This window comes from Danio aesculapii, chromosome 9 (genome assembly GCF_903798145.1).
Source record: "Danio aesculapii chromosome 9, fDanAes4.1, whole genome shotgun sequence".
NCBI classification, from domain to species: Eukaryota; Metazoa; Chordata; class Actinopteri; order Cypriniformes; family Danionidae; genus Danio; species Danio aesculapii.
This window is the reverse complement of record NC_079443.1, coordinates 37,564,773-37,589,871: the sequence shown is the minus strand read 5'-3', so window position 1 is coordinate 37,589,871 and position 25,099 is coordinate 37,564,773. Positions and strand designations below refer to the sequence as shown.

General features: G+C 35.3%; 1 protein-coding gene across 1 annotated transcript in view; it reads right to left on the bottom strand.

The window, feature by feature from the left end:
- Positions 1-25,099, bottom strand: part of lrp1bb (low density lipoprotein receptor-related protein 1Bb) — a 625,723-nt gene that overhangs the window by 157,952 nt on the left and 442,672 nt on the right. The window contains exons 34-41 of the mRNA XM_056465638.1: positions 20,582-20,707; positions 20,325-20,456; positions 11,103-11,237; positions 8,304-8,433; positions 5,865-5,991; positions 5,595-5,746; positions 5,164-5,288; positions 4,671-5,042 (exon numbers count right to left, since the gene is read on the bottom strand). Of these exons, the coding sequence (XP_056321613.1) occupies positions 4,671-5,042; positions 5,164-5,288; positions 5,595-5,746; positions 5,865-5,991; positions 8,304-8,433; positions 11,103-11,237; positions 20,325-20,456; positions 20,582-20,707 (1,299 nt within the window). The remainder of the gene's footprint in view (positions 1-4,670; positions 5,043-5,163; positions 5,289-5,594; positions 5,747-5,864; positions 5,992-8,303; positions 8,434-11,102; positions 11,238-20,324; positions 20,457-20,581; positions 20,708-25,099) is intronic.

Here is a 25,099-nt window from a genome sequence, read left to right as displayed (position 1 = left end):
TCATTGAAGCATTACTTATCAAGAAATAAAATCTAAAAATATATAATTTGGTGTTGTAACAATATGTTTATGCTGGAGAAAGAAAAGTTTCTATAACATTTATTTAATGTTTTAGGATGAATATTTTTTCTTGTTTAAATCAAGCATACAAGGCTGTGCTAAATATTTTGTCCAGTGCTATACAATACAGTGTCCAGTAATATGTTAATATTTATAAAATTTTATGCTTTATATGAATTATTGAATTATATTTATTGAATTATGCGCCCCATGAATTAAATTAAGTATTTGCCCTTCAAGGCTAAATATCAAATTTAAACACTTTAAAAGAAAACAGACAATGAGCAAATGAGTTTAATAAACACTGAAAAAATGTTTTACTGACTTTATATACACAAATAAAAATATTTCACATTTAATATATTACATTTTTAATAACTTCTTTTTCAACAATGTAAAGTTGAACATTTCATCTCAACGTCAAAAAATGCTTCTAAATCGTCACGTTTACACACATCTCGCTTTTGTGTGGTGCTGCATTATTTAGCTAACTTTGTGTGATTTTGTTTTTCTTTCCCACTGTCAATGGAGCAGTCCAGCTAAATGACCAAGAAAGTTGATCCTGATTGGTCCTCATGCGTGCATTAAAAATGCTGATTGGCTCACAGAAAGAACCTTACAGAGCCAAGCTAGTGTTCGACTTTGTAGATAAACCGGTTTTGTCTTTTAAATAAAAAGTCTTAACTTGTAAGCAACTTATAAAAAACATCACATCATCTAAATAAGTTGTCATTTACTATGAATATGTGAATAACTCAATTTTGAAAAAAATGTCAGATAGAACCTTATAATTCTAAGGTGACGATTTGGGGAACGCAGTTATGTAATAAATTACATTTGTGTAATTTGATTTCAGTTACTAAAGTCAGTGTAATTGTGTTACTTACATTACAAATGTAGATTTTATAAGAAAAAAATGCTTCTTTTAAATAGCGTTTTCCACTGCAACGTCAGACACTATGTTTAAATAGCTTATTATAGCTGGAAATATTTGGGAAACGTGCTGCTGCTGACGAGTGTTTGCTTCTTCAAGAGGGAATACAGACAATACTTTGATTTCACTGAGCGTAAAAAACTAAAATATTGCTGTGAAATGTCTACGTCCAGTTTCTAAAGAACTTTTCTACTGCTTTAAACTTGACCAGCAACTTGTTCAAGCACTTGAACAGAAAGCATTCTACAACAATACTCATCATGAAAGAGGACATCGGCATCCAAAAACACAACGATCCAACTCAGCCTAAACAGGCTAAATTGGATTATTGTGCAGGGCTGGGAGTGAAGGTATCTTTTGATTGTGAAGAGAAGCGTAGCTGCTTATGGTGCCGTTCACATATCGTGTCTTTTGCGTGCATATTTTCAATTGAGGCACACGTCTTACACACACATATTGGGAGCGCTTATTACCCACACTCGTATTTAACTTGCAGACAAACACAAAACACTCAATGGTTACAGGTATCCAGTTTTCTTCATGTGTTTTGTGTTTAAAAAAAAGACAAACAGGTTTGGAGCAAGTGAATTTTGAGAGCATTTTAAGTTTTAAGTAAACTATCTATTTTATATAAACTATATAAACTAACTATTTTAAGTTTTTTGAATGTTAACCTGCTGTGATCAACCCATGAGCTTTTTCAGTGAATATTAAATTACTAAAAGATCTGCAGTTTATTTTGCATTTTTATAGGTATTTTATGTTTTAAAAGTAACTTCAAAGTAAAGTAATTAGTAATCTGATTACGTTTTACATGAAGTAATTAGTAATGTAATCAGATTACAATTTTACAGTCGCAGTCAGTAATTTGTGATCTATTACTTTTTTTAAAGTAACTTACCCAACACTGTTTATAATTTTAAAAACCCAACGTTTTGATTTTTATATGCTATGCTAGTAGGATCTACGGCGACATACACACAGCCAAGTTTAGGGAATGATATCTGCATACAAATACAATAATTAGTCATAACCAAAAGAATAGAACGGACAAAAACATCATATGTCAAAACAGATGTGGATTAAGGCTGGAGCACCCTCACTAATTTCGGAAGCAGCCTCAGTGATTTGAATCTGGAAGTGGGCCTGCATTTGATGTGGCTACTTGGTTTATATTTTTCATGTGCATGAGAGTAAATTAGCATATTTTAAAACCATATTGTTGTTATAATAAGAGCCAACTTCAAATGATTTATTTTTTTACTTTTTGTGCTTAAGTACTCCCACTCACTGTATTACTTCTGCAAATATGTTCAAGCATTTAATTGATGCAACTGTCCATTGTTGCATACAAGTGCAAATGTACTGCGCTTGATAGTGGTCAAATAGTATTTAGAAAATGACTCTCATTTAAAAACAATTATACAAACATTGGTGATTCTCAAAACACAAGATCATTATTTGCTAATTTATACTTAGGAGCTGGGGGATAAAAAAACACATTATGAATTTGATTGTGAATAAAATCATAGACTATCCCATCTGAATAAAATACCATCCAAAAAAAGAGTTTATGAGTTAATAAAGCAATTACACCAACTAGACTTTTGACTAAAGCTGTCTCTCATTTTAGAGGTTGCATCCTCTGATGAATGCATTCGCAGGGCACTGCATCATCGCGCCATGACAAAGACTGTCTTATTTAAAAGAAAATAAAAATCAAAGGCTCCTTCAAATGCAGCCTCCAAATGTGTCCTTCGTTTCCCAGGTAATGAAGGATACAACTGGCGGATTACAGTTTTAAATTTATGAATTAGGTTTTATTTTACTTGGATATCTAAACATATATATAAAAAACGAAAAGAGTATGACATGTCTTACTAAAAATAAGTTTATAGACATTTTACATTTTTATTTGTACATGTATGGATCAAAGGAAAATATATTTCCAGTTTTTGTAAACTTGTTTTGCCTTCAGATCACATATTATAAGTTTTAAATTCACTTTGTGAAAAATTTATTAAAAATTTTATTACCACTTATTAATGGCAGCTCTTACGGTTGCTAGGTGATAAGGATCCCTCCTCTGTACGCTAGATTGTCTCATTTCAAGATAATACTCACTTCGAAATACTCACCTTGGAAGTCTACATCCTAAAAAGGATGCAGCCTCTGAAATGAGACACAGCTTATGAATCTGTACTACGTGAAGTTTCACTAACTAATTTCGAGAGGAGCACGTGATATGATTGACCGCAGCTGGTCTCTCATCTTCAATCTTTAGCTAACCAATCAGATTAATCCAAATGTACTATAAGTAGCCTAGCTAAAATTACTCCCTTATTCTTTTTTCCTTCCCTTATTCTCGTTTTCCGAAAAAACCCTCCATCCACCCCTTCTCCCCTCTTTCTTCCTTTACCACGGGGAGCTCTCAAGAACTACCTGATCTTGTACTCTCCTTACATGCTCAATCGACCAGGAGGGAGCCATAGGCTCAATTATCTCCGAGCTCAGGGTTCTCTCCTGGGACAGCATGCCAAACCTGCTAACATTTGTCAAACAATATCTAAGTGTGAACTCTTCAAATACTATTTATTGATTTTAAGGCAAAAAAAAAAAAAAAAACAACAACAAGACTTACTGTCCACTAGTATTCTGCGATTTTTCTTTGACTATCAGCATTAAAACCAATGGGATCTGCAAGATTGTTGATTATGAGTCTGTGCTTATGCTTGACTTCATGTCAAAAAACCATCTAAATCTGTTAACTATAATTCTGTACTTTCCGGCTATAAAACCTATTAACTAGAGTTGACTGTTGACTACTGTATGAGTCTGTACGTACTTCTAACTACAATCTAAAAAAGCCAACTAGACTTACTGTTGATTACAGTTTGATTATATACTTACTCTTAGACTATGAGTCAGTTGTCAAACAGTAAAATCAGTTAGATTAGCTAGACTCAACTGTTTACCAGTCTTTACTATTGTCTATAGTCTTTACAATTGACTATAAGACTAACGATGCACTTTCATATTATACTTACTCTTCAACCGTAAGTGAAAAATCAAAAACAATCAGACAAACCAGACTAGACTATCTTGACTGAGTCTAAATTTAATATACAGTAGACAATGCCAATCTAGTATGAATAAAAACAACTAGATTAAAATGGAATGCATAAGTCAACTATGTGTCAATAAAACCAGCTACGAGCCTACCAATTATGGGTTTCAGCATTGATTTACAACAAAACCAATCAGACTATGAGTTAATAAAACCAATAGGACCAACTAGGCCAGACTGTCAACTATGAATCAATAAAAACCTTGTAGATCCACTGTCAATTATGAGTCTGCATTAGCAAAGACAACAAGAGCAAAAATAATTACCAACATTTGGGAAAGCAGCATCTTTGAATATCTTTCATGATCATAACACGAAAAGCCAAACACTAGAACAAGCATGAAAGTATTTACAATAAAACTAACCATATTTACTGTAAACTACGAGAGTGCACTTAGCTTTCAACTATGAGTCAATAAAACCAATTTAACCAACTAGACTAGATTATCTACAGTAAGAGTCGACAAAACCACTTTTAAAATTTAAAAGACTTGTCAACTATAAGTCAGCATCAGTACAATGACAGCCCAAAAAACCAACTAGACTTACTTTCAACTATGACTTGTCTTCCAGACCAATCATCATTGATCATCTGAATATTCCCAAAATGGATGTCGCTGAAGAATATGCGATTGTGAGGTGAACTCTCCTGCCGATAATCAAACGCTAGAGCGATGACATTCTTGAAGTAGTCCGGATTCTCGAAAGGTTGTAGAGGGGAGTTGAGATCGCTCTCGTCAGATAGATGGATGCTTTTCAATATAGTCCTTTCAGAGTAAAGAAGATAGCCTCCATATCTTTGGCAAGCAAAGCCATCTTCGGCCAAGTAGCCGTGAGCACAAGAACAGGTCCTCCGTCCGCTGCCCAAATGAAAGCACAACTGCTGACAACCTCCATTACTTCTCGCACATGGGTTGGTGCCTGCATGCAAAAGCATACAAAAGGCATCACTGTATGCACACTGAGATATTCAGAATAAATCTGGTTAGTCATGTAACATATGAGACATAGTAAAATTAACTCATTAAGTTGAAACCTCAACCTTTCTCCCGGCCTTTGTTAAACACTTTCACATCCTTCAGGTTGACGCCAAGGCCGCTTCTCATGGTGACAGCATCGGTGGCATCGCTCTTGAATCCACGGCGGATTGATCCATTGGCATGGGCTCTGCCAGAGGTAAGGCAGGGAAAGAGAATCTGACATCAGTGTAATGGTGGCAGTTATCTAATTAAAAGTAGCAAGGCTCATTAAAACACTACTTTAGCTACAAAGCCGAGAGAAAGCATCACCTTGCGCGTGACTTACGGTAAAAGCTATTTACATAAGGCCAACGGAGTCTGCTTGGGAGATGACAGAAACATACGGCAGGTCTCATAATAACCTTGCTCAGAAGGGGTTAATCCATTGAGACTGTAGCAGCTGGCTCCTTGGGCCACTTTGGAGAGTGTAGCACTTAGTAAAATAATAAATTACCTGTCAGACCAGTAGATGTAAGCCCCGAACACAGCCACGGAGAACAGGTCCACATTGGCGGCTGACAGTACAATCTCTCGGCCCTCCCCGGTTTCAAGGTTGATCCTTTCTATCTTGTCGGTCCGGGCGTCGCACCAGTATAATCTATTTTCCTAGAAAGCAATTTGAAAATGCACATCAGCGCCTCTTCCTTTGAGCAGCTCCATTTTATCAGTATCAGAAGAAAAGAGAGTGAGTGGAGTGGTGGGAAGTTGCATCATGTCGCTCTACCTCATAGTCAACGGTGATTCCATTTGGCCAGGCGATGCCAGAACTGACCAGAGTCACTTGGTCTGATCCGTCTAATCGAGCGCGGCCTATGCAAGGGTTTTTCCCCCACTCGGTCCAGAATAAATAACTGTTAATTGAAAAAAAAAAATAGGTCCTGGTTACAAGTTCAACAATTCTATATTTAACAGCGATCTTAAAGAAAGAGTTCAGACAAGAATTACATGTTGGCATATTTATTAAAAAGTACTGTGTGAATGACTGTGAACATACTATGCTTTTGTACTGAATATTTGTAATGAATCATGTGATTTGATTCTTAAACCATGCTTCAAAAAAGATGCAAAGATATCCTATGAGTCTGTTTATCACTGAATATACAGTCAAGCCCGAAATTATCCATACCCCTGGGGCAAAAGTCTCCTATGACTCTTTCATCAGTAAAAAATATCTTGCCATGGGCATGTTGTCATCTGCACACTTACTTAAAACTTCTCTGATTCTGTTGTGACTGTCAGGGATATAACCTTCGTGGATAGTTGGAGAACACTTACTGTCAATCTACCGAACTACATGTCCCATCATGACCTACAGTCACACACCGGTATCAGTTCACCTCTTTATTACACACACACAGATGAAGCTGATGACTGATTACATGGACCATATATACACTGCTCACACTCATCCAGTGCTGAGTCTTGTTTCACTGTAGTGTTCATGTGTTTATACTGTTTATGAGTGTTTGTCGCCTGCCTCGACCCTTTTACTTGTTACATTGTCTACGTGACTCTGTCTGCTCCCATAAATACAACCGTCCCTAGAATCCCTACCTGACTACTCTAATAAACTGCATATTGGATTCTACTCCTGTAGTCAACCCCATCATTATAGATTCAGATTTACACTTTACTGAAACCAAATATACATTTCATAAAGACCATTAAAGAACAGTTTTGAAAAGAACTACAATTAAAAAAAAATTAGGCAAACTGTTTACTTTAATTGTGAATAATTGTTTATTCACCTTAATATGATTTTAACATATATAACACACAATAGTGTAGATTTTTTTAAAGTATGCAAAGATACAGTAGTCTGCTTATGACTGGTTTATTACTGAATACATCTAGACATTAGCCCAAGAAAACCTTGGCATATTTGTTAGCGAACTATGAAACATGAACTGAACTTTTTCAATGAATTGATTGATTGAAAACTTCACACGTCCATATTTCCACCTTACATGAAGAATTCAGATGAAGAATAAACTGGCATCATTGATTCACCATAAAGTCATTCCAGACTTTTCTTATTTGTGTAGAAAATGATTTCAAGTTATAAAATGTAGCCCAGAGTGGTTCAAATGACTCATGCATCTCTAGTCTTGATCATGTTTTGTCAAAACCACTTATCCCTTGAAATCTTGACATTGACCCAAGAGCATCTTGTTAATTAAATAACTACGAATCTTGAACAAATTACACTTAACAATTTAATGCATTCACTAAATCATCCCATTCAATTGTTAATCCATCTCAAATCCAACTGAAAAGTTACTTAGAGTTTTAGCTGTTTGGAAAGAGAGATATAAAGTATTACTATGATACTGTTTACATCATTTTTGAAGCTTGAAAGCTTCCCCATTCACTATAAAATTTCAAGGAAAAGAGAAACCTGCACAGAATTTGAGTTTATACTCGACAGAAGAAAGCTCTATGGGTTAGAAATAACAGGATGGTGAGTAAAAGATGTCATAATTTTCATTTTAGGGTGAGCTACACCTTTAAAGTGTATAACTGTTGTTACACTACCAAAGAAACATCATTCAAAGTTCGACTCAACTGGAAAAGGAAGACAGCTTTTACAGCCTTAGGCTTGAATGGGTGGCTTTTTTTTGGATGTCTGGGATTTAGAAGATCCCCATCCTGATGCTGTCTGCTGTCAGCAGATAGATAGGAGATGGGTTAAAGCACTCGTATGTTGAAAACCTCTCTTCTCGGTGTGTGATTCTGATTGCAGGGTGTAAACATCAAACTTGAGGCAAGCACAGACAAAACGCAGACAAATGGAGACTGCAAAGTTTGACACTAATTGCTGAAACAAAACAGTAATGGACTACAAAATGGGTCTGCGACTCAATAGAGATGCATATCTGCTGGGTTTAAATTTTTAATTTGGTTCATTAGTGGAGGCCAAGACATTTTAAAGCTAATTTTGTCAGCAAAACCACCCTAGTCGGATCGTAAAATATATTTGACCTTCAAAGATTTAAATTGCATTTCATTTCTCAACCAAGAGCTCATTATTATCTGCTCTAATGCACTTGCATAGTTGCCTAAAATGTACTCGGTAATTTGCAAACTCTTTCAGAAGATTTATTACTGAACAGCAGAAAATGCTAAACTCATGCAACTCATGTCTTGGAGGCGTTTGACGTACCCTCTTTGTGGATGCACTGCAATGGCTCTTGGCTGATCCAGTCCTTCTGATATTACAACTGATCGGTAGAGACCATTCAAGCGAGCAATTTCAATGAGGTTGAGCCCATGGTCTGTCCAGTAAAGGTTACCTGATGTGATAAATAAATACATAACATAAACAAACAGAAAAGTACCCATTCACAATTTAAATTTGATTATATTACTTTGTATTTTTGTAGTCATATGCACTCTGATTAGAGATGTAACGTCACACATATTCATAATAAACTGTTCAGAATGAAGATTTTGCTATGCATTACAAACTGAACAATTCACAGTGGTTATTTGGATAATAAATAATTGTAAAATAAAAGAGCCTAAAATGTGGGAAATACAATGTTCATACTGCTACTTTGCTGAACAACTCCAAATAATGCATATGCTGGACAAGCTTGTTGCAATATGCCAAGTGACATTAATGTGTTTACCACAACATAAGAACATGCCAAGGGCGCATGTCCACCAGCATTTTTGCAAGAAATGTGGTGCTCTCATTGAAAATAACTGAAAAAAATGTCCTTACTAAGTAAGGCCCAATCCAAATTCTACCCCTTAGCCCTTCCCCTACACAATTATCTTTAGTTTGAAGGTGTAGGGCTAAGGGGAAGTGCTAGACAGCCCTTGAAACTGAGATTTTTCAGGACCACACTAGAAACCCAGGGGTACGAAACTGTCCCGGAATACAACATGGCTGCACACGCAAGTCAGGAGATGTACCAACTTAAGTATTTTTTGGCATTATTAAGAAATTTTACAACAAACAAGCATATTTTTAATACATTCGTAACAGCGTTTGTGTTTTACGGTCATGCTTAAAAAAAAATGGTGAAAATTTTTAACTAAAGCTAAATTTTGCTTTGTATAATCCATAATAATAACTCATATCTGCTATAACGTTCATTGTTGTGTTTGCATAGATAAATATAGCCAAGGTGTAAATACACAGTACAGTTACAAGCTTACTGCCACATCGTTCTGATAACATGATATCATAAAATAAAAAAAACAAAACTGGGATTGGACCTAAGTATCTAAGTATGTATGTAATGCATATACTTATACAGTGATAGTGTACTTATATAGTGCATTTATTAAAATAATATTAATTGTACTAATCATGGACACTTTATTTCTGCTTTATAAAACCATGAGACCACTTTGTCATAAACTTTGAATTTTGTGAACTGTTACACCAATAAAACTGTTATTATAGCTCAGTGATGATTGATAGGATGGTAATACAATGAGGATGGTAAAATATGGACTAACCCAACTATTTATTAAGTGGCATTTAGAGAGAATTAGTATTTTCACTCAGCATGTATTTTCCTGTTTTAGTTATAGGTATGTTTTTTTTTTTTATATATTTCACAAAGCTAAACTTAGACGTTTATGTTTTTCCATCATATTGTGAAACAGTCTAGTCTTAAGTAACAACCTCCCCAAACTAATGCATGAATGGTTTTTGTTTGGATTGTAATTAAAGTGTAGTGGTTGCCTCAAAATTTAAATTGCTGCCAAAAGTTCAGCCTGTAATAAATCAGAATAACATATGGTTTATATACTCATATTTTTATGTATTTTTTTAACTTAATAAATGTTTATTTAGTGAAGAACTTTAATGAAAAGAGCTAAAATACATTGCCACATTGTTCTGATATGATATAGAACTGGGATTGGGCCTAAGTAAGTAAGTACATAATGCACATTTATATAATGCATTTATTAATTAATATAAATTACATAAGCGAGAAAAACAGAAGTTCCAGCCCAGGAATTTTTACTGGTTTCATTAATTGAGCCCATTTCAGTCCTGAAACATTATAGCAAGAGTATAGCAACTTATAACATTATTGTTTTATTGGTGCTAAGACACCCCAGAAAATGGGTCGAGTACAGTATATCTCCATCTCTGTCCAAAGTAAAGAAAAGATCATGTTTTATTATCTTAGTTTTAATAAAAATAATATTAATTGTAAAAATCAAGGACACTTTATTTTTGCTTTATCAAACTAGAAGACCACTTTGTCATATGAATTTTGTAAACTGTTACACCCCTGAAACTGTTATTATAGTTCAGTGATGATTGACAGGATGGTAATACACTCTATAAATGCTGTGTTAACCCCACATTGGGTAAAATATGGACAAACCATATTTAATGATCTTTAAATGTTTATTTAATGAAGAACTTTAATGAAAAGTGCTAAAATACATTTCCACATTGTTCTGATAACATGATTTAGAACTGGGATTAAGCCAAAGTATCAAAGTACGTAATGAACATTTATATAGTGCATTTATTAAGTAATATAAGTCATATAAGTAAGAAAAACAGAAGTTCCAGCACAGTCAGCAATTATTTTTACTGTTTTCATTAATTCAGCCACATTTCAATCCTGAAACCTTATAGCAAGAGTTGAGCAACTTATTGCATTATTGTTTTATATAACCTGCTAAGACACCCTAGAAAATGGGTCGAGTTTTATTATCTTAGTTTTAATAAAAATATTAATTGTACAAATCATGGACACTTTATTTTTGCTTTATCAAACCACAAGACCACTTTATCATATGAACTTTTTATGTTGTGAACTGTTACAACCCTAAACTGTTATTATAGTTCAGTGATGATTGACAGAATGGAAATACACTCCACTCAATGCTGTGTTAACCCCAAATTGGGTAAAATATGGACAAACCCAACCATATATTAAGTGGCATTCAAATAATAAATTGATGTAAAATTGTGTCTAACCAGCAATCCAATCAACTGCGATGCCCTCCACTCTGTTGATACCAGTGGTGATAATGTCTTCCCTCCATGTCTGATCCCTCTTGGCTCTGGAGATCCGGTTTAAACCCATGTCCGTCCAGTAAACTGTATCATTTCCTGTATGAAGAAGGATGTTTCATTAGGAGCAAAGTCTGCAACATGAATGCATCTCAAGACACTTTACATCCATGGTCTCAAACTCAATTCCTGGAGGGCCGCAGCTCTGCAGTTTAGCTCTAACCACTTTCAACTCACACCTGTTTATTAGTCTCTAGTAGTCTTAAACACCTTAATTAGTTGGATCAGCTGTGTTTGATTAGGGTTGGAGCAAAACTGTGCAGAGCCACGGCCCTCCAGGTATCGAGTTTGAGACTTATGCTTTACATCATAGGCAAAAACACATCAGGTGGTATTCTAGAAACATAATAAAAAATGTTGGCTTTCAACCAATTCCTTCATCTTGTCTCAACGCAAATCAATTATGTTAATTCTGTTCAATTTCACTTATTTTACAAGATGTAAAATAAGACTTTGGTGTCTCCATAATGGGTCTGTAAAGTTTCAGCTTAAAATACCCATCAGACTATTTATTATATAATGTAGAATATACCCATTTTGGTGTCTGAGTATACTGTAGCTGTTTTTGTAGCCTGTGGTTTTAAATGCAAATGAGCTGCTTCTCTTCGACGTGCGTGCCTGCTTCTCATCATGTGTTATGTCAGATAAACAGCAGTCATTGATAGAGACTGATCACAGAGGGTTGTATCATATGTTTTAATCCCAGTTTTTTAGCAAAAAAATGTTCTGTGGACATGTGTATACGTGTTATTATGGAGACATGGCACCTGTCAATCAATTCATTGGGCAGGGAAATTGCACTCCTACGTCACGTTGCGATGGGCATTAAAATCACTGTGATTTATATCCTGTTTTAACGTCAGAACATTTTAAAAAAGAAACTTGTTGTGTTTCTATCACTTCAATATGAGAGTAGACACACTATACCTACACACAGTTCTGTCCAAACAGTTTTCAAAAGGTGATTTTTTAACATAGATGCCCTTTAAGTTGATTGAATATAAAACAATTAAGTTCCTGTCCCTAAAAAACTCAAGAAATGGGTTGTTTTAGCTCATTTTAAAAAAGCAGCAAAACTTTTTGGAGTGAAAATCACGTTGAAGGGATAGTTCAACCAAAAATGTTTATTTTGTAGTAATTTATGCAACCTTTACTTGTCACAAACCTCTGAGTTTCTTAAAAGAACATATTTTGAAAAATGTTGTACCGTGAAACCCAACAATCAACTTTATCAAATGGAATGAGTGTAGTTAACTCAAAATTTACTGAAAGTTAATACTACTGATTTTAAAAGAGTGTTGAACTGTGTTGAAAGTAATGAGTTAATTAAATACCTCATTACTTCAACTTAAATGGGGTAAGTTCACAGTACTCATATAGATTAGTTTTGTAACTCAAATGGTTTGTAGCAATCGGTTTCTTTATCAGTTGCCTTAACTTATTGGCTTTTACTGTGCTCAAATTGCTTATTTTCCCTCAAGTGGATTAGGTTCACAGTACTCATTTGGATTCGTTTTTGAAATTAAATTGCAATCGGTTTCCTCAAATGCTTTAAGTTACCTTAACCTTTTGGATTTTACAGTGTGGAAACTTGTAACCATATTATTTGTTTTTCCTACTCTCTGAGTCAGTGGTTATAGGTTTCTCACATTTTTCAGAAAAAAAGAAACTCATAAAGGTTTATAATAAATTCAGAGTAAGTAAATAGTAAATACATTTCCATTTAAAATTAAACTACGCCTTTAAGTGTCAGGTCCAAACCTCTATATATTTGAATTAAGAATTTAATAAAAGTGAATCTTTTATAACACCATGTTATTCACTACATTCTCTGTAGTGTAGCTTTCTGGATATCAGGCACCAAAATTTTTATAATTTAAAATCAATGAATCACTGTCTGACCATCTGAGATTAAACCATAACATTTGATTGTAACATATGTAGCCAGATTGAAAAAAATGCTTTCAGATTTAAATATTTCATCAATCGTGTGAGGTGATGAGCTTCATACCAGATCTGGCAACTTGACCAACATGCACAAAATATGATTTTTCATAACTAGATTGGTCCATACAAATTACAAGAGAGTTTCCCAGGAGAAATAACAAAACGGGAGGGTGGCGGGACAAACGGCAGTGTTGGCAGGTATGGATCAGGCATGAATATAAACATAACAATACTAATATAAAAACCAAGTAAGATAATAATTTAATAATAGTTATGTAATACTATAACTAATATAAAACTAATAATACTAATACATAACATTACAAACATTCAGCATCACTGTATTACAGCATGTATATTAGTTTCATTTGCTTTTCATTTACTTTTGGCATCTGATAAAATGTTTGGACCAAGAAACTGCGATGTGGTCTTAAACTTAACAAGTTGATAATAACTACAGTAGCCAACAAACACAGCACACACAAAAACACTGTGCAGCAAACAAATCAAACATAATTAGCGATGACTAAAAGATTGTTTTGACAGAATCATTCTTTAAATGTAACCGGTATTTGTGGCGAGAGTAATGATTTATTGGTGTCGTCCTGTTATTATGAATTCACACTCGGCTAGCGGATCTCTCATATACGCGACAGCAAGCCAGCTGGAAGACCCTCATCTGTTTCATGCTCCAACAAGCTGCCTCTTAATAACATGCAAATGGTATGCATGTGTAATCAGCTGTCATAGGCTGAATCGGACTGGGCTTTTCTTTACCTGAGATGAGCTCATTCGGCTTGTAGGCAAAAGCATTTGCATAGAGATTCTCTGACCATCTGCCTGTATTGCCCTGCTGCTGAGGTCAGCAATTCTCAACCCACATTGAATGGAAAAGAAGATAGATAGACCATGTCAGCTTATGAATTGAGTTTAATTTTATTATTTTATTTTTTTATTAACTAATCAATTAATTAATAAATTTTTCTTATTTTATTTTATTTTATTTTATGTATTTACTTTTTTATTTATTAATTTAGGATATATATATATATATATTCTGTTTGCATGCTTATGTCTAATAGATATATCTTGCTAAATTTATTATTTTATAACTCGGGCTGTCAAAATTAGCGCGTAAACACACGTGATTAATTTGAAATGTTTTAAGCTGCTTCCATGAGCCCTCAAATGTTTCATTAAGTCTGACGTGTTTCCCACCAACACGCAACTTTTGTAAAGCGTCTGCTTTACGTTGCTGTGTCAGAATCCTTGCTTGTAAAATACAGCCATACTTTAGAACGCTTAGTTTAAGCAAATTTGATGAACGCGATCGTGCATGTTGAGAATCTGAAGGGATGCCTCGCTCACCGGATGTGCTGTTCTGCACGTGTTGTCTGTGTGTGTGTGTGTGTGTGTGTGTGTGTGTGTGTGTGTGTGTTTGTAGTCCACTTAGAATCCAACATGGAAACAATTTTTGTTTTTCATTGGCATTGATTGGTTTTAAATTCAAACGGCACTTACATGCTTGTGTTTTTATTTCTGTAATAAATACAGCGTTTTGTGATTAATCATAATTAATTAGGTTAATGTAATGTGGAGGCTGAGACAGTATTAGAATCCATGTGCAGAAGTTTATTAAGGGGCTTAGGCAGAGACATCAACATGTAGACAGGCAGATAGTCTGCAACATATAAGCAGTCCAAACCAATCGACATACACAGGGGCAAATCCAGGAGACGTGGTAATAATGCAGGCAGAGGATCAGTGCAACCACAATCAGTTCAAAACAGATTAAGAGGGCAAAGACAGAGAACGTACGTGATCAAGGCAGGCAGGATCATACACAGGAAAGCAGTCATGAAAGTCACTTGGAACAATGCTTGGTAAGGCAGGTAAACTGGCAATACTTTGCAAGGAAGCGAGGGCTCCCTCTGCTGGTGTGGCGTTACATGGAGCTTAACGCGGGTGCCCCTGCGGTCTGGGAGCTGGACGGTTGGGCCTGGGTCATGGGGCAGAGGCGGGCCTTGGCCGTGGAGCAGAGGCGGTCCTGGACCGTGGAGCAGAGGCGGGCGTGGGCCGTGGAGCAGAGGTGGAACGGGGGAGGTATGGAGGGCCAGGACCATGCAGCGGAGGTATATCTGGAGCACGAAGCTGCAGAGGGCCTGGAGCGTGAAGCTGTAGAGGGCCTGGAGCATGGAGCTGCGGAAGGCCTGGAGAGTGGAGCTGCGGAGGGCCTGGAGCGTGGACCTGCAGAAGGCCTGGAGAGTGGAGCTGCGGAGGGCCTGGAGCATGGAGCTGCGGAAGACCTGGAGAGTGGAGCTGCGGAGGGCCTGGAGCGTGGAGCTGCGGTAGGTCTGGAGGCTTACGTTCAGCAGACATCAGCGGGTCATACACCCACAGTAGGTCAGGAGGCTTGGGTTCAGGAGACACTGGCAGTTCCTTTAACTCCAGTGGGTCAGGAGGCTTGGGTTCAGGAAACACTGGCAGTTCATTTAACTCCAGTGGGTCAGGAAGCTTGGGTTCAGGAAACACTAGCAGTTCATTTAACTCCAGTGGGTCAGGAGGCTTGGATTCAGGAGACACTGGCAGTTCATTTAACTCCAGTGGGTCAGGAGGCTTGGGTTCAGGGGATACTGGCAGTTCCTTTACCTCCAATGGGTCAGGAGGCTTTGATCCAGGGGGCACTGGTAGTTCATATAAGCCCAGCGGATCAGGAGGCCTTGGTTCAGGAGTCACTTGCAGTTTGTATAACCCCAGTGGATGGGTGGTTTGGGTTCAGGAAGCACTGAAGGTTCATACGGTTTAGGCTGCTTTGGGAAGTCACATGGCTCTGGCAGCCATCCGTGGAACTCAGGTGGTAATTCTGGCCCTTTGTGGAACTCTGGTGACGGCTCTGGCCTTTCGTGGTACTCAGGTGACTGCTCTGGTCTTTTGTGGGACTCAAGGAGTGGGTCTGGCCTTTCGTGGGACTCAGGTGATGGCTCTGGCCTTTCGTGGGACTCAGGTGGTGGCTCTGGCCTTTCGTGGGACTCAGGTGGTGGCTCTGGCCTTTCATGGACCCAGGTAGCGGCTCTGGCTTTTTGTGGAGCTCAAGTCGGTCTCGTACCCCTGGCCATTAGAGGATTTCAGAAGTGTCTGGCGCCTGCCATTCAAGGATTTCCGAGGTGTCTGGCACCCACCACACCATTCGAGGAATTCAGAGGATTCTAGCTTCCGCGATTCGAGTGATTCAGAGAAGTCTGGCGCCCACCATTCAGGGGACTCAGAGGTGTCTGGCACCCGCCATTCAAGGGATTCAGAGATGTCTGGTGCCCACCATTCGAGGGATTCAGATGTATCTGGCGCCCGCCATTCAAGGGATTCAGAGGATTCTAGCACCCGCCATTTGAGGGATTCAAAAGTGTCTGGCGCGTTCGCCATTCGAGGGACTCAGCGGTATCTGGTGCCCACCATTCGGGGGATTCAAGAAGATCTGGCGCTGCCATTTGGGGGATTCAAGAGGATCTGGCATGACCAATCGGGAAGCTCAGGCGACAGCACTGGCAGTGGCGGTGACTCTGGCTGCTCTGGCAGTGACTGAGGACAGAGGAACAGCTCTGGTGGTGGTAGTGGCTTTGGCAACTCAGGTTGTGGTGGCCATTCTGTTGGCTCAGGTGATGGCATTTCAGGAACAGGAACTTGGATTGAAACTATAGCAGGAACAGACTTGGATCAGGGAGCCATCTTATGAGCTAGTGGCAGATAGGGGCTTACCCATGCGTGAGCTAGAGGGCTGGTTGTGGCCACTTTGTGAGCTGGAGGACTGGAGTCGGCCATTTTGTGAACTGGAGGACTGGAGACAGTTTGAGTAAATAGTTGAGCGAGTCTGCTGGCGTGGCGTTACAGTTAATTACGTTTCGTGATTAATTACAAAAAAAGTATGATTATTTACATTTTTTTTTTTATCAATTGACAGCCCTAATTATAACGCAAAATTATATGACTATACTACTAGTAGTGAATATACAACAACAACACCAACAACAACAATAATAATAGCACTGTTATTGGCTCATACAATTATTTTTAAATTTAAATTATTAATTATTAAATATAATAAAATGAGTTATTAAATTACAAAACTATTTGGCATATTTCTTAGTAACGTGCTTATTACATTTACACATAGACTTAAAATACATAAATAAATTGATAATAATAATAATAATAATAATAATAATAATAATAATAATAACAATAATATAGACTTATATAATACTTGACATAATAATATAAATGTAAATATACTCCATTATATTGAAGAATATAAAACTAACTCAATAAAATATAATATTAACAGCAATTAATAATAATAATAATAATAATAATAATAATAATAATAATAATAATAATAATAATAATAATAATAATAATAATAATAATAATAATATATTTACTGAGCCAATTTTTTTTTATTTCTTATTATCTTTTCTATTACATTAAAACAATAACAACAAAAATTATTACTATTATTCTTATTCTTATTATTTTTTAATTATTATAAGGGTTTAAACAAAAGGTCTACATCTTAAACATCCATTTATTAATTCATTGACAAAAACCCTGCACCGTCTGCGTACTTATCCTTTGCGTCAGCTTGACTGTATTTTTCAGCCCAGTGTTTGTTGGTTGTTTGTTTACAGGAGAAGGAAAGGTCGGGTCACATCTGAATGACTACAGTAGGCAGTGTGTGCTAATGCATGCGTATGTGCTTGCATGCAAATGGAAATGACTGTTAGAGCGATAATTTGGTGCCATCACATGTGGACTGCCCTCTTGTCTCTCACTTAATTTATACCACTTGTCACCACAAAACGTTCCCCTGAAACAATATGAATAATCTCACATCAGAGACCGCTGTCAATTTAACCTCATTCACTAAAAGAATAATGCAAAGGATGACAACAAGCCCTTGTTCTAAAAAAACACTGTGTTTTTGTGTGGGTGTAAGGAAGGCAATGCGTGTTTTTATTATAATAATAATAATAATAATAATAATAATAATAATAATAATAATAATGATAATAATAATAATGTTAATAGTATTATGAGTATTTTTTATGTAATAAACATTTATTTATTCTTTTTTTTTTCTGCTTAGTCCTTTATTTATCAGGGCTCGCCACAGAGAAATGAACCACCAACTATTCTGGCATTTGTTTTACGCAGCAGACAAAATTTTATTTATTTTATAATTTTTTAAGTCTATATTTTGAATATAATAGACATTATAGTAAAACAAAATCATAAAACACAAAACAAAATCAACTGACTGACAGCCCTATTACAGTGATAATTTTAAGATTGTCACAATATTAAGAACATATTTACAATATTTTAAGAGCTAAGTTTATCATTTTAAATGTGATGGATAATTTATTAATTTAATATTATTGGATTAATTTAGGTCTTTATTATTATTATTGCTATTAGTATTATTATTTATTATTATTATTATCGTCAGCAGTAAGGATATAGGTATTGTTACATAATCATAATAATAGTAGTAGTTGTTGTTGTTGTTATTGTTGCTGTTGTTATTATTATTATTGTTATTATTATAAGCATATATTTTAAATAGAACAGACAGGAAAGTAGTAAATAAAAGTGCTTAATACACAAACATTTACACACACACACACACACACACACATATATACACATATACACATATACATACATACATATATATATATATATATATATATATATATATACATATATATATATATATATATATATATATATATATATATATATATATATATACATATATATATATATATATATATATATATATATATATACATATATATATATATATATATACATATATATATATATATATATATATACATATATATATATATATATATATATACATATACATATATATATATATATATATATATATATATATATATATATATATATATATATATATATATATATATATATATATATATATATATATATATATACATACAGTGAAGCCTGAAATTGTTCAAACCCCTGGCATATACATACACATACACACACACACACACACACATATATATATATATTTATATATTCCCAAACAGTGGGTGACGCTTCAAAAGGACCGTTACCGCCGTTAGCCATTTTCCGTTATTCCTTTACGAACATTTATTCGTTCAGAATGAGATATTTGATTAGCTTTTATTAAACAAGTCTTGTCCTGTGTTGTTTTATTGAATGCCATTACAATCTGTCTTTAATCTATTAATTTGTTTGCATATTTTGAGATCTTTTTCAAATTCTAAATAATACTAAAGGATTTAGTAATCCAACGTTCTTTTCACCCCAACGCAATTTAACAGGGCACTATAAAGGCTAAAGAACTTAATTCTTATTTTTGCAGTCTAGGGCTATGCATCTCACCATGTATTGCATCTTTTCTAAAACATACAGTATAGTGTAAAAGCATGTTTATTACTAAGAAGACCAAAACAACCAAACAAAATTATATTTTAATTGAACACATCACATCACATAAGGCACATGCAGTACCGCCCTATCTAGTGTTGTGAGATGGCAAAGCTGAAAATCTCTGGATACAGCACCAGCCAGTGGTCAAAAGCTACAGGCGCACTTACTACTGCCGCGGCGACAGTAAGCACGGCAGCAGAGGGAACATATTTGAAGTGTTAACATCTGTATATAGATATTGATATTGTGAAGTTCTATTGACAGGCGGCCCTATTAAAGTGCTATTGTTATTAATATTACATTTTATGTGTATTAACTTTTTAACTACTGTTATTATTCATCTAAACAGCCAGATTGGCTCTACTTCTGCTTGCTAGATTATCACCTATACTGCCTTCTATCTCTTACGCTTGTATATAACATACAGTATAAAGGGAATATTTATCTGCTACACTGTTTGCACCATTATGCTTAACCCATCTGAGTTGCTCATCTCTTCGTCTACATGCGATATGAAGTCCCTTCTGGTCTGTACAACTAATATAAGACTGTAGATCTGACAGTAAACAACATTTTAAAAATGAATGCACAGAAAGCAGCACATGCCTTATCTTTGTTTTACACACAGAGGATTCACAAAGTACTACTGAACAAAACAGAAGATAGCAGTTCCGAGTCAGCGTTTCATACCTGCATGAAAGTCTACGCCAACTGCAAACAAGGTGCCGCTGATGGGCATCAGGGTCTCGGTGTGGTCATTGGGGTCCAAAGCGATGCCACGAATCCCCTCATGAAAAGAGTACATCAGGAAAGAGTTCAGGCCTGAGACAGAGATGTTAGACGGAGGTCAATTTAACATGACACTGGATTTTTTGACAAAACAGTACAAGTAGTTACATAGAAAAACAAGATGACAAACACACAGTGACACAGAAAGGACAGTATACCTTCACAGGAGAGACGGTCGTTGCGCAGGTTGTATCCGACGGTGCAGGCGCAGGTTCGGGTGTTTTCTGATGTGGGCAGACAGAGCTGAGAGCATCCGCCGTTGTTTAACTGACAGGCATTTCTACCTGGGAGAGACAATGATGGTCAAATAAAAATACATTGACTACTTGTGGCAATAATATATATATATATATATATATATATATATATATATATATATATATATATATATATATATATATATATATATATATATATATATATATATATATATATATATATATATATATAGTTGAAGTCAGAATTATTAGAATTATTAGCCAGAATTATTATTATTTGTTTTATTTTGGTCAGAATAAAAGCAGTTTTTAATATTTTAAAAGCCATTTTAAGGTCAATATTATTAGCCCCTTTAAGCTATATATATTTTTTGATAGTCTACAGAACAAACCATTGCTATACAAAACTTGCCTAATTACCCTATCCTGCCTAGTTAACCTAATTAACCTAGTTAAGCCTTTAAATGTCACTTTAAGCTGTATAGAAGTGTCTGGAAAAATTATCTAATAAAATATTATTTGCTGTCATCATGGCAAAGATAAAATAAATCAGATACTAAAAATTATTTATTAAAACTATTATGTAGAGAAATGTGCTGAAAATGTTCTCTCCGTTAAACAGAAATTGAGGAAAAAAATAATCAGGGGGCTAATAATTCAGGGGGGCTGATAATTCTTACTTCAACTGTATATGTATGTATATATATATATATATATATGTATGTGTATATAAATATAAAAACATTTCATATATATTTAATCATTGTGACCACAGACCACAAAACATATTCTTTGACAAATATATTTGCCTGCCGGTAGTTACTTTATAAGCTATGCTACATGAAAAAGTGCTATAGTAAACACTATAGTGTTTGGAAGCATACTATAGATAATTACTACAAATAAACTGTCGTAGTAATTAAATTGTTGCTGTGGTACGACACAACAGCAGTAATAAAAAAATTACAATGCACCAGTTTACACTAATATCTTCCAGACATCACGAAATAACAGATGAAAGCATACAAAAGCGTGGATGAATAGTCTACATTATTATTTATTTATTTTTGTAAGGGGAAAAAGTGCTCCAAGGCCCAAGGTGTTTTTTTCCATGTATTTTTTATTTCTCTTTGCTATTTGGGCTTATTGGAACCTAATTAGAATAAAACCTAAGTATCATCTTTTGATATGATGTACTTTTAGAGAAAAATGATGTCCGTATATGTGGACTCGTGGTTCGAATTTACATAAAACACTTTTTCCTGACTTTTTTTTTTTTTAAGATTTATTTTTAGCCTTTATTAGATAGGACAGTATTGAGACAGGAAGCGAAGTTGGAGAGAGAGAGAGGGTAGGGAAATGTCCCTGAGCTGGGATTCGAACCCGGGACGCCCTGGCGTGCTACTGCACCATATGTCGGCACTCTAAAAAGGCTATTGCGCCAACTACTGACTGTTTTTTAATGCATATTTAACATATAAATTTTTCTTAAACATGTTTTGACTATCAGAGAGTAAAAACAAAATGTTTTTGCCCATATTGGACAGTTAAAAATAGGGTTTGGGAGATCATATGCTGCAAAACAGTTGCAGGATGACACTGTATGTCTGTAACAAAATATAAAACATTCAAAGTATTTTAAATAGCCTCTTAAGAGCTAAAATGTGCCGTCCACGTATGTGGCCACTATGCCCTAGGAGGTTAATAACCATCTAGTTTTGTCACAAGGCTAGCATTTCTTTTTTTGTTCAGTTGATGAACTTACCATTAACAAATATTCGGCGCTGCTGTGCATCTTGATGTTCACGTTGTGGTTGTTTATTCTACCAAAACGCCAGTAAAGGCTTGGATCATTGCAAAACAAGATGGAGATTTCATTGCAGCGATTACATGGCAGGGTACATTATTTATATTCTCCTGGATTTTGTTTAAGCGTGGTGGTTTTTGTATCTGATTTTTATATAACACATTAACATATTTATACACTTAGCTAGGTCTGTAATCTTTATTGGTGCTGTCAAACGAATCATCTCGTTCAAAAAAAACTTTATACACATGGATATATTGTTTATTACATGCCACCTTTTCTTCCGTTTTTCAGCCAGTTTTTTGAACTTTCCCCTCTTTATAAGCAAAAACATTTGGAAGTCTATAAAAGCTGTTTGGCATTTCTTATTTTGGCCGATTTAAACAGTTATAAACAACATAAAGCAGAAACATTTTGATGTTCTAATAGTAATTGCTATGTAGAAGAATCACTTTCTGCCCTTCATCTGATTTTCATGTGTCATCAATGATATCACGTGAAAACAACATATACAATGCAGGTTGGACGTGAATTTGATCAAAACTACAAACTTAAGTAAAAAGTGTAAACAAACTACAAACATGGCGGACACATGAGACCAACCATCAAGTGAGAGGCTTTGGAAAAGTAGTTTGAATGACTGTTAATCAATATCTAGCCAACTGGAACATATTTAAGCTGCGTTTTCTGTGTTACATTTCATATGCAACAACAATGTGAACTTATATCAAGATATGTTTTCAGGTTTAACTTCTGAATGCTTAATTACCCAAAGCTTCTCCAATAAGTTAGATAATGAAATATGAAAGAAATGTGGATGATGTGTCAAGATGATTGACAGGGGACATAACTAAGCAACATATCGATCTGTTTACGAGGAAGTAGTATGTCCCACTGCTTGAAAACTCTTCTGTTACATACTCAAAAGTATATACTTTTCATTCATTCATTCATTCATTCATTCATTCATTCATTCATTCATTCATTCATTCATTCATTCATTCATTCATTCATTCATTCATTCATTCGTTCGTTCGTTCATTCATTCATTCATTCATTCATTCTCCTTCGGCTTATGCCTGGTTTATACTTCTGCGTCAAGTGATGGACGTGACCCACGGCGCAAGCCTTGCGTGTAGTCGTGCATTTATACTTCTGTGCGCTGTTTCTGTTGCTCTGCAATACACTTCTTAAATGCTAGCTGGCAGTAGGCGTTTATGTTTCTCTGTGTCGAGTTTCGCTGGTGTTCTGTTTTTTCTGAATGCTTCCTTAATGTACAAGTGGCTTAAGTTCGCTCATTTTGAGGCGGGAACCAGCAGACGAGCAACAACTTTAATCATAAGGTAAACACAAAACAGCAGTCTCCATCCGGAGCTCCTTCACGGGACTCCACACTCGACAAATCACAGGACTTGCGATATGCGTGTGCATTACATTTTTTGAGAGGTGCGCATCAGCAAGTAGGCTGCGCCGTAGCAAACGCGTGCACTTGACGCAGAAGTATAAATCAGCCTTTAGTCCCTTTATACATCAGGGGTTACTACAGCAGAATGAATTACCAACTTATTTTGCATATGTTTTACACAGTGGATGCCCTTCCAACTGCAACCCAGCTCTGGGAAACCTCCATAGACACTCATTCATCATCTATGGCCAATTTAGTTTTCAATTCACCTATAGCGCATGTCTTTGGACTGTGGGGTATATACTTTTCCTTCACAAAAATGTACATACTTTTAAGGCTTTTAAGTACAAATGTACATACTTTTAAGTACAGTATGCGAATTAGGACGCAGCAACTAAGAAAAGTTCTTAGCAATGCATGTTACTAATCACTAATAATGCTAATTTTTATATAAATTTACCGTAGGTATAAATTTTATTAAATATGCTGATAGAACTTTACTTTTACTACTTTTATTTGTATATTTACTTTACTTTTTACTGTGTTTTTGCCATAAAAGTAAAATCAATAACTTTGACCCATGAATGCATTTTTAGCTGTTGCCAAAAATATAATCATGCAACATAAAATGTGATCCCCTACTCTATATCTAATTCTAATTTGTCTTATGTTGATAAGTTAAATATTTAAAACTATATATTTTAAAAATTTTAAACATATCTTAAAAAATATATTTCTATTCTAAATTCAAAGAAAACTATTAAAATATGATCTGAATTTTTTTTTATTTTGTAAGTGTCTTTTGCTCATTAATGCTGTAGTTCATCACATTACAGTAAAACAGCATTTTAAAAGAAACTATTACAATTTAAAATTACACTTAAAAATATTTTTACTGCTTGTTCAAACTACTTATATAAAATGATCTGAAATAACACAATTATTAAGATTTGTGGGGGACAACTTAATTATTTTGTGTTTATTTATGTTTATTCCACTTAAATTTTTTAGTTGACTTAATCAATTTGTGGGTGACACAGTGGCGCAGTAGGTAGTGCTGTTGCCTCACAGCAAGAAGGTTGCTGGTTTGAGCCTCCCTGCATTTGCGTGGGTTTCCTCCGGGTGCTCCGGTTTCCCCCACAGTCCAAAGACATGCGGTACAGGTGAATTAGATAGGCTAAATTGTCCGTAGTGTATGTGTGTGAATGAGTGTGTATGGATGTTTCCCAAAGATGAGTTGCGGCTG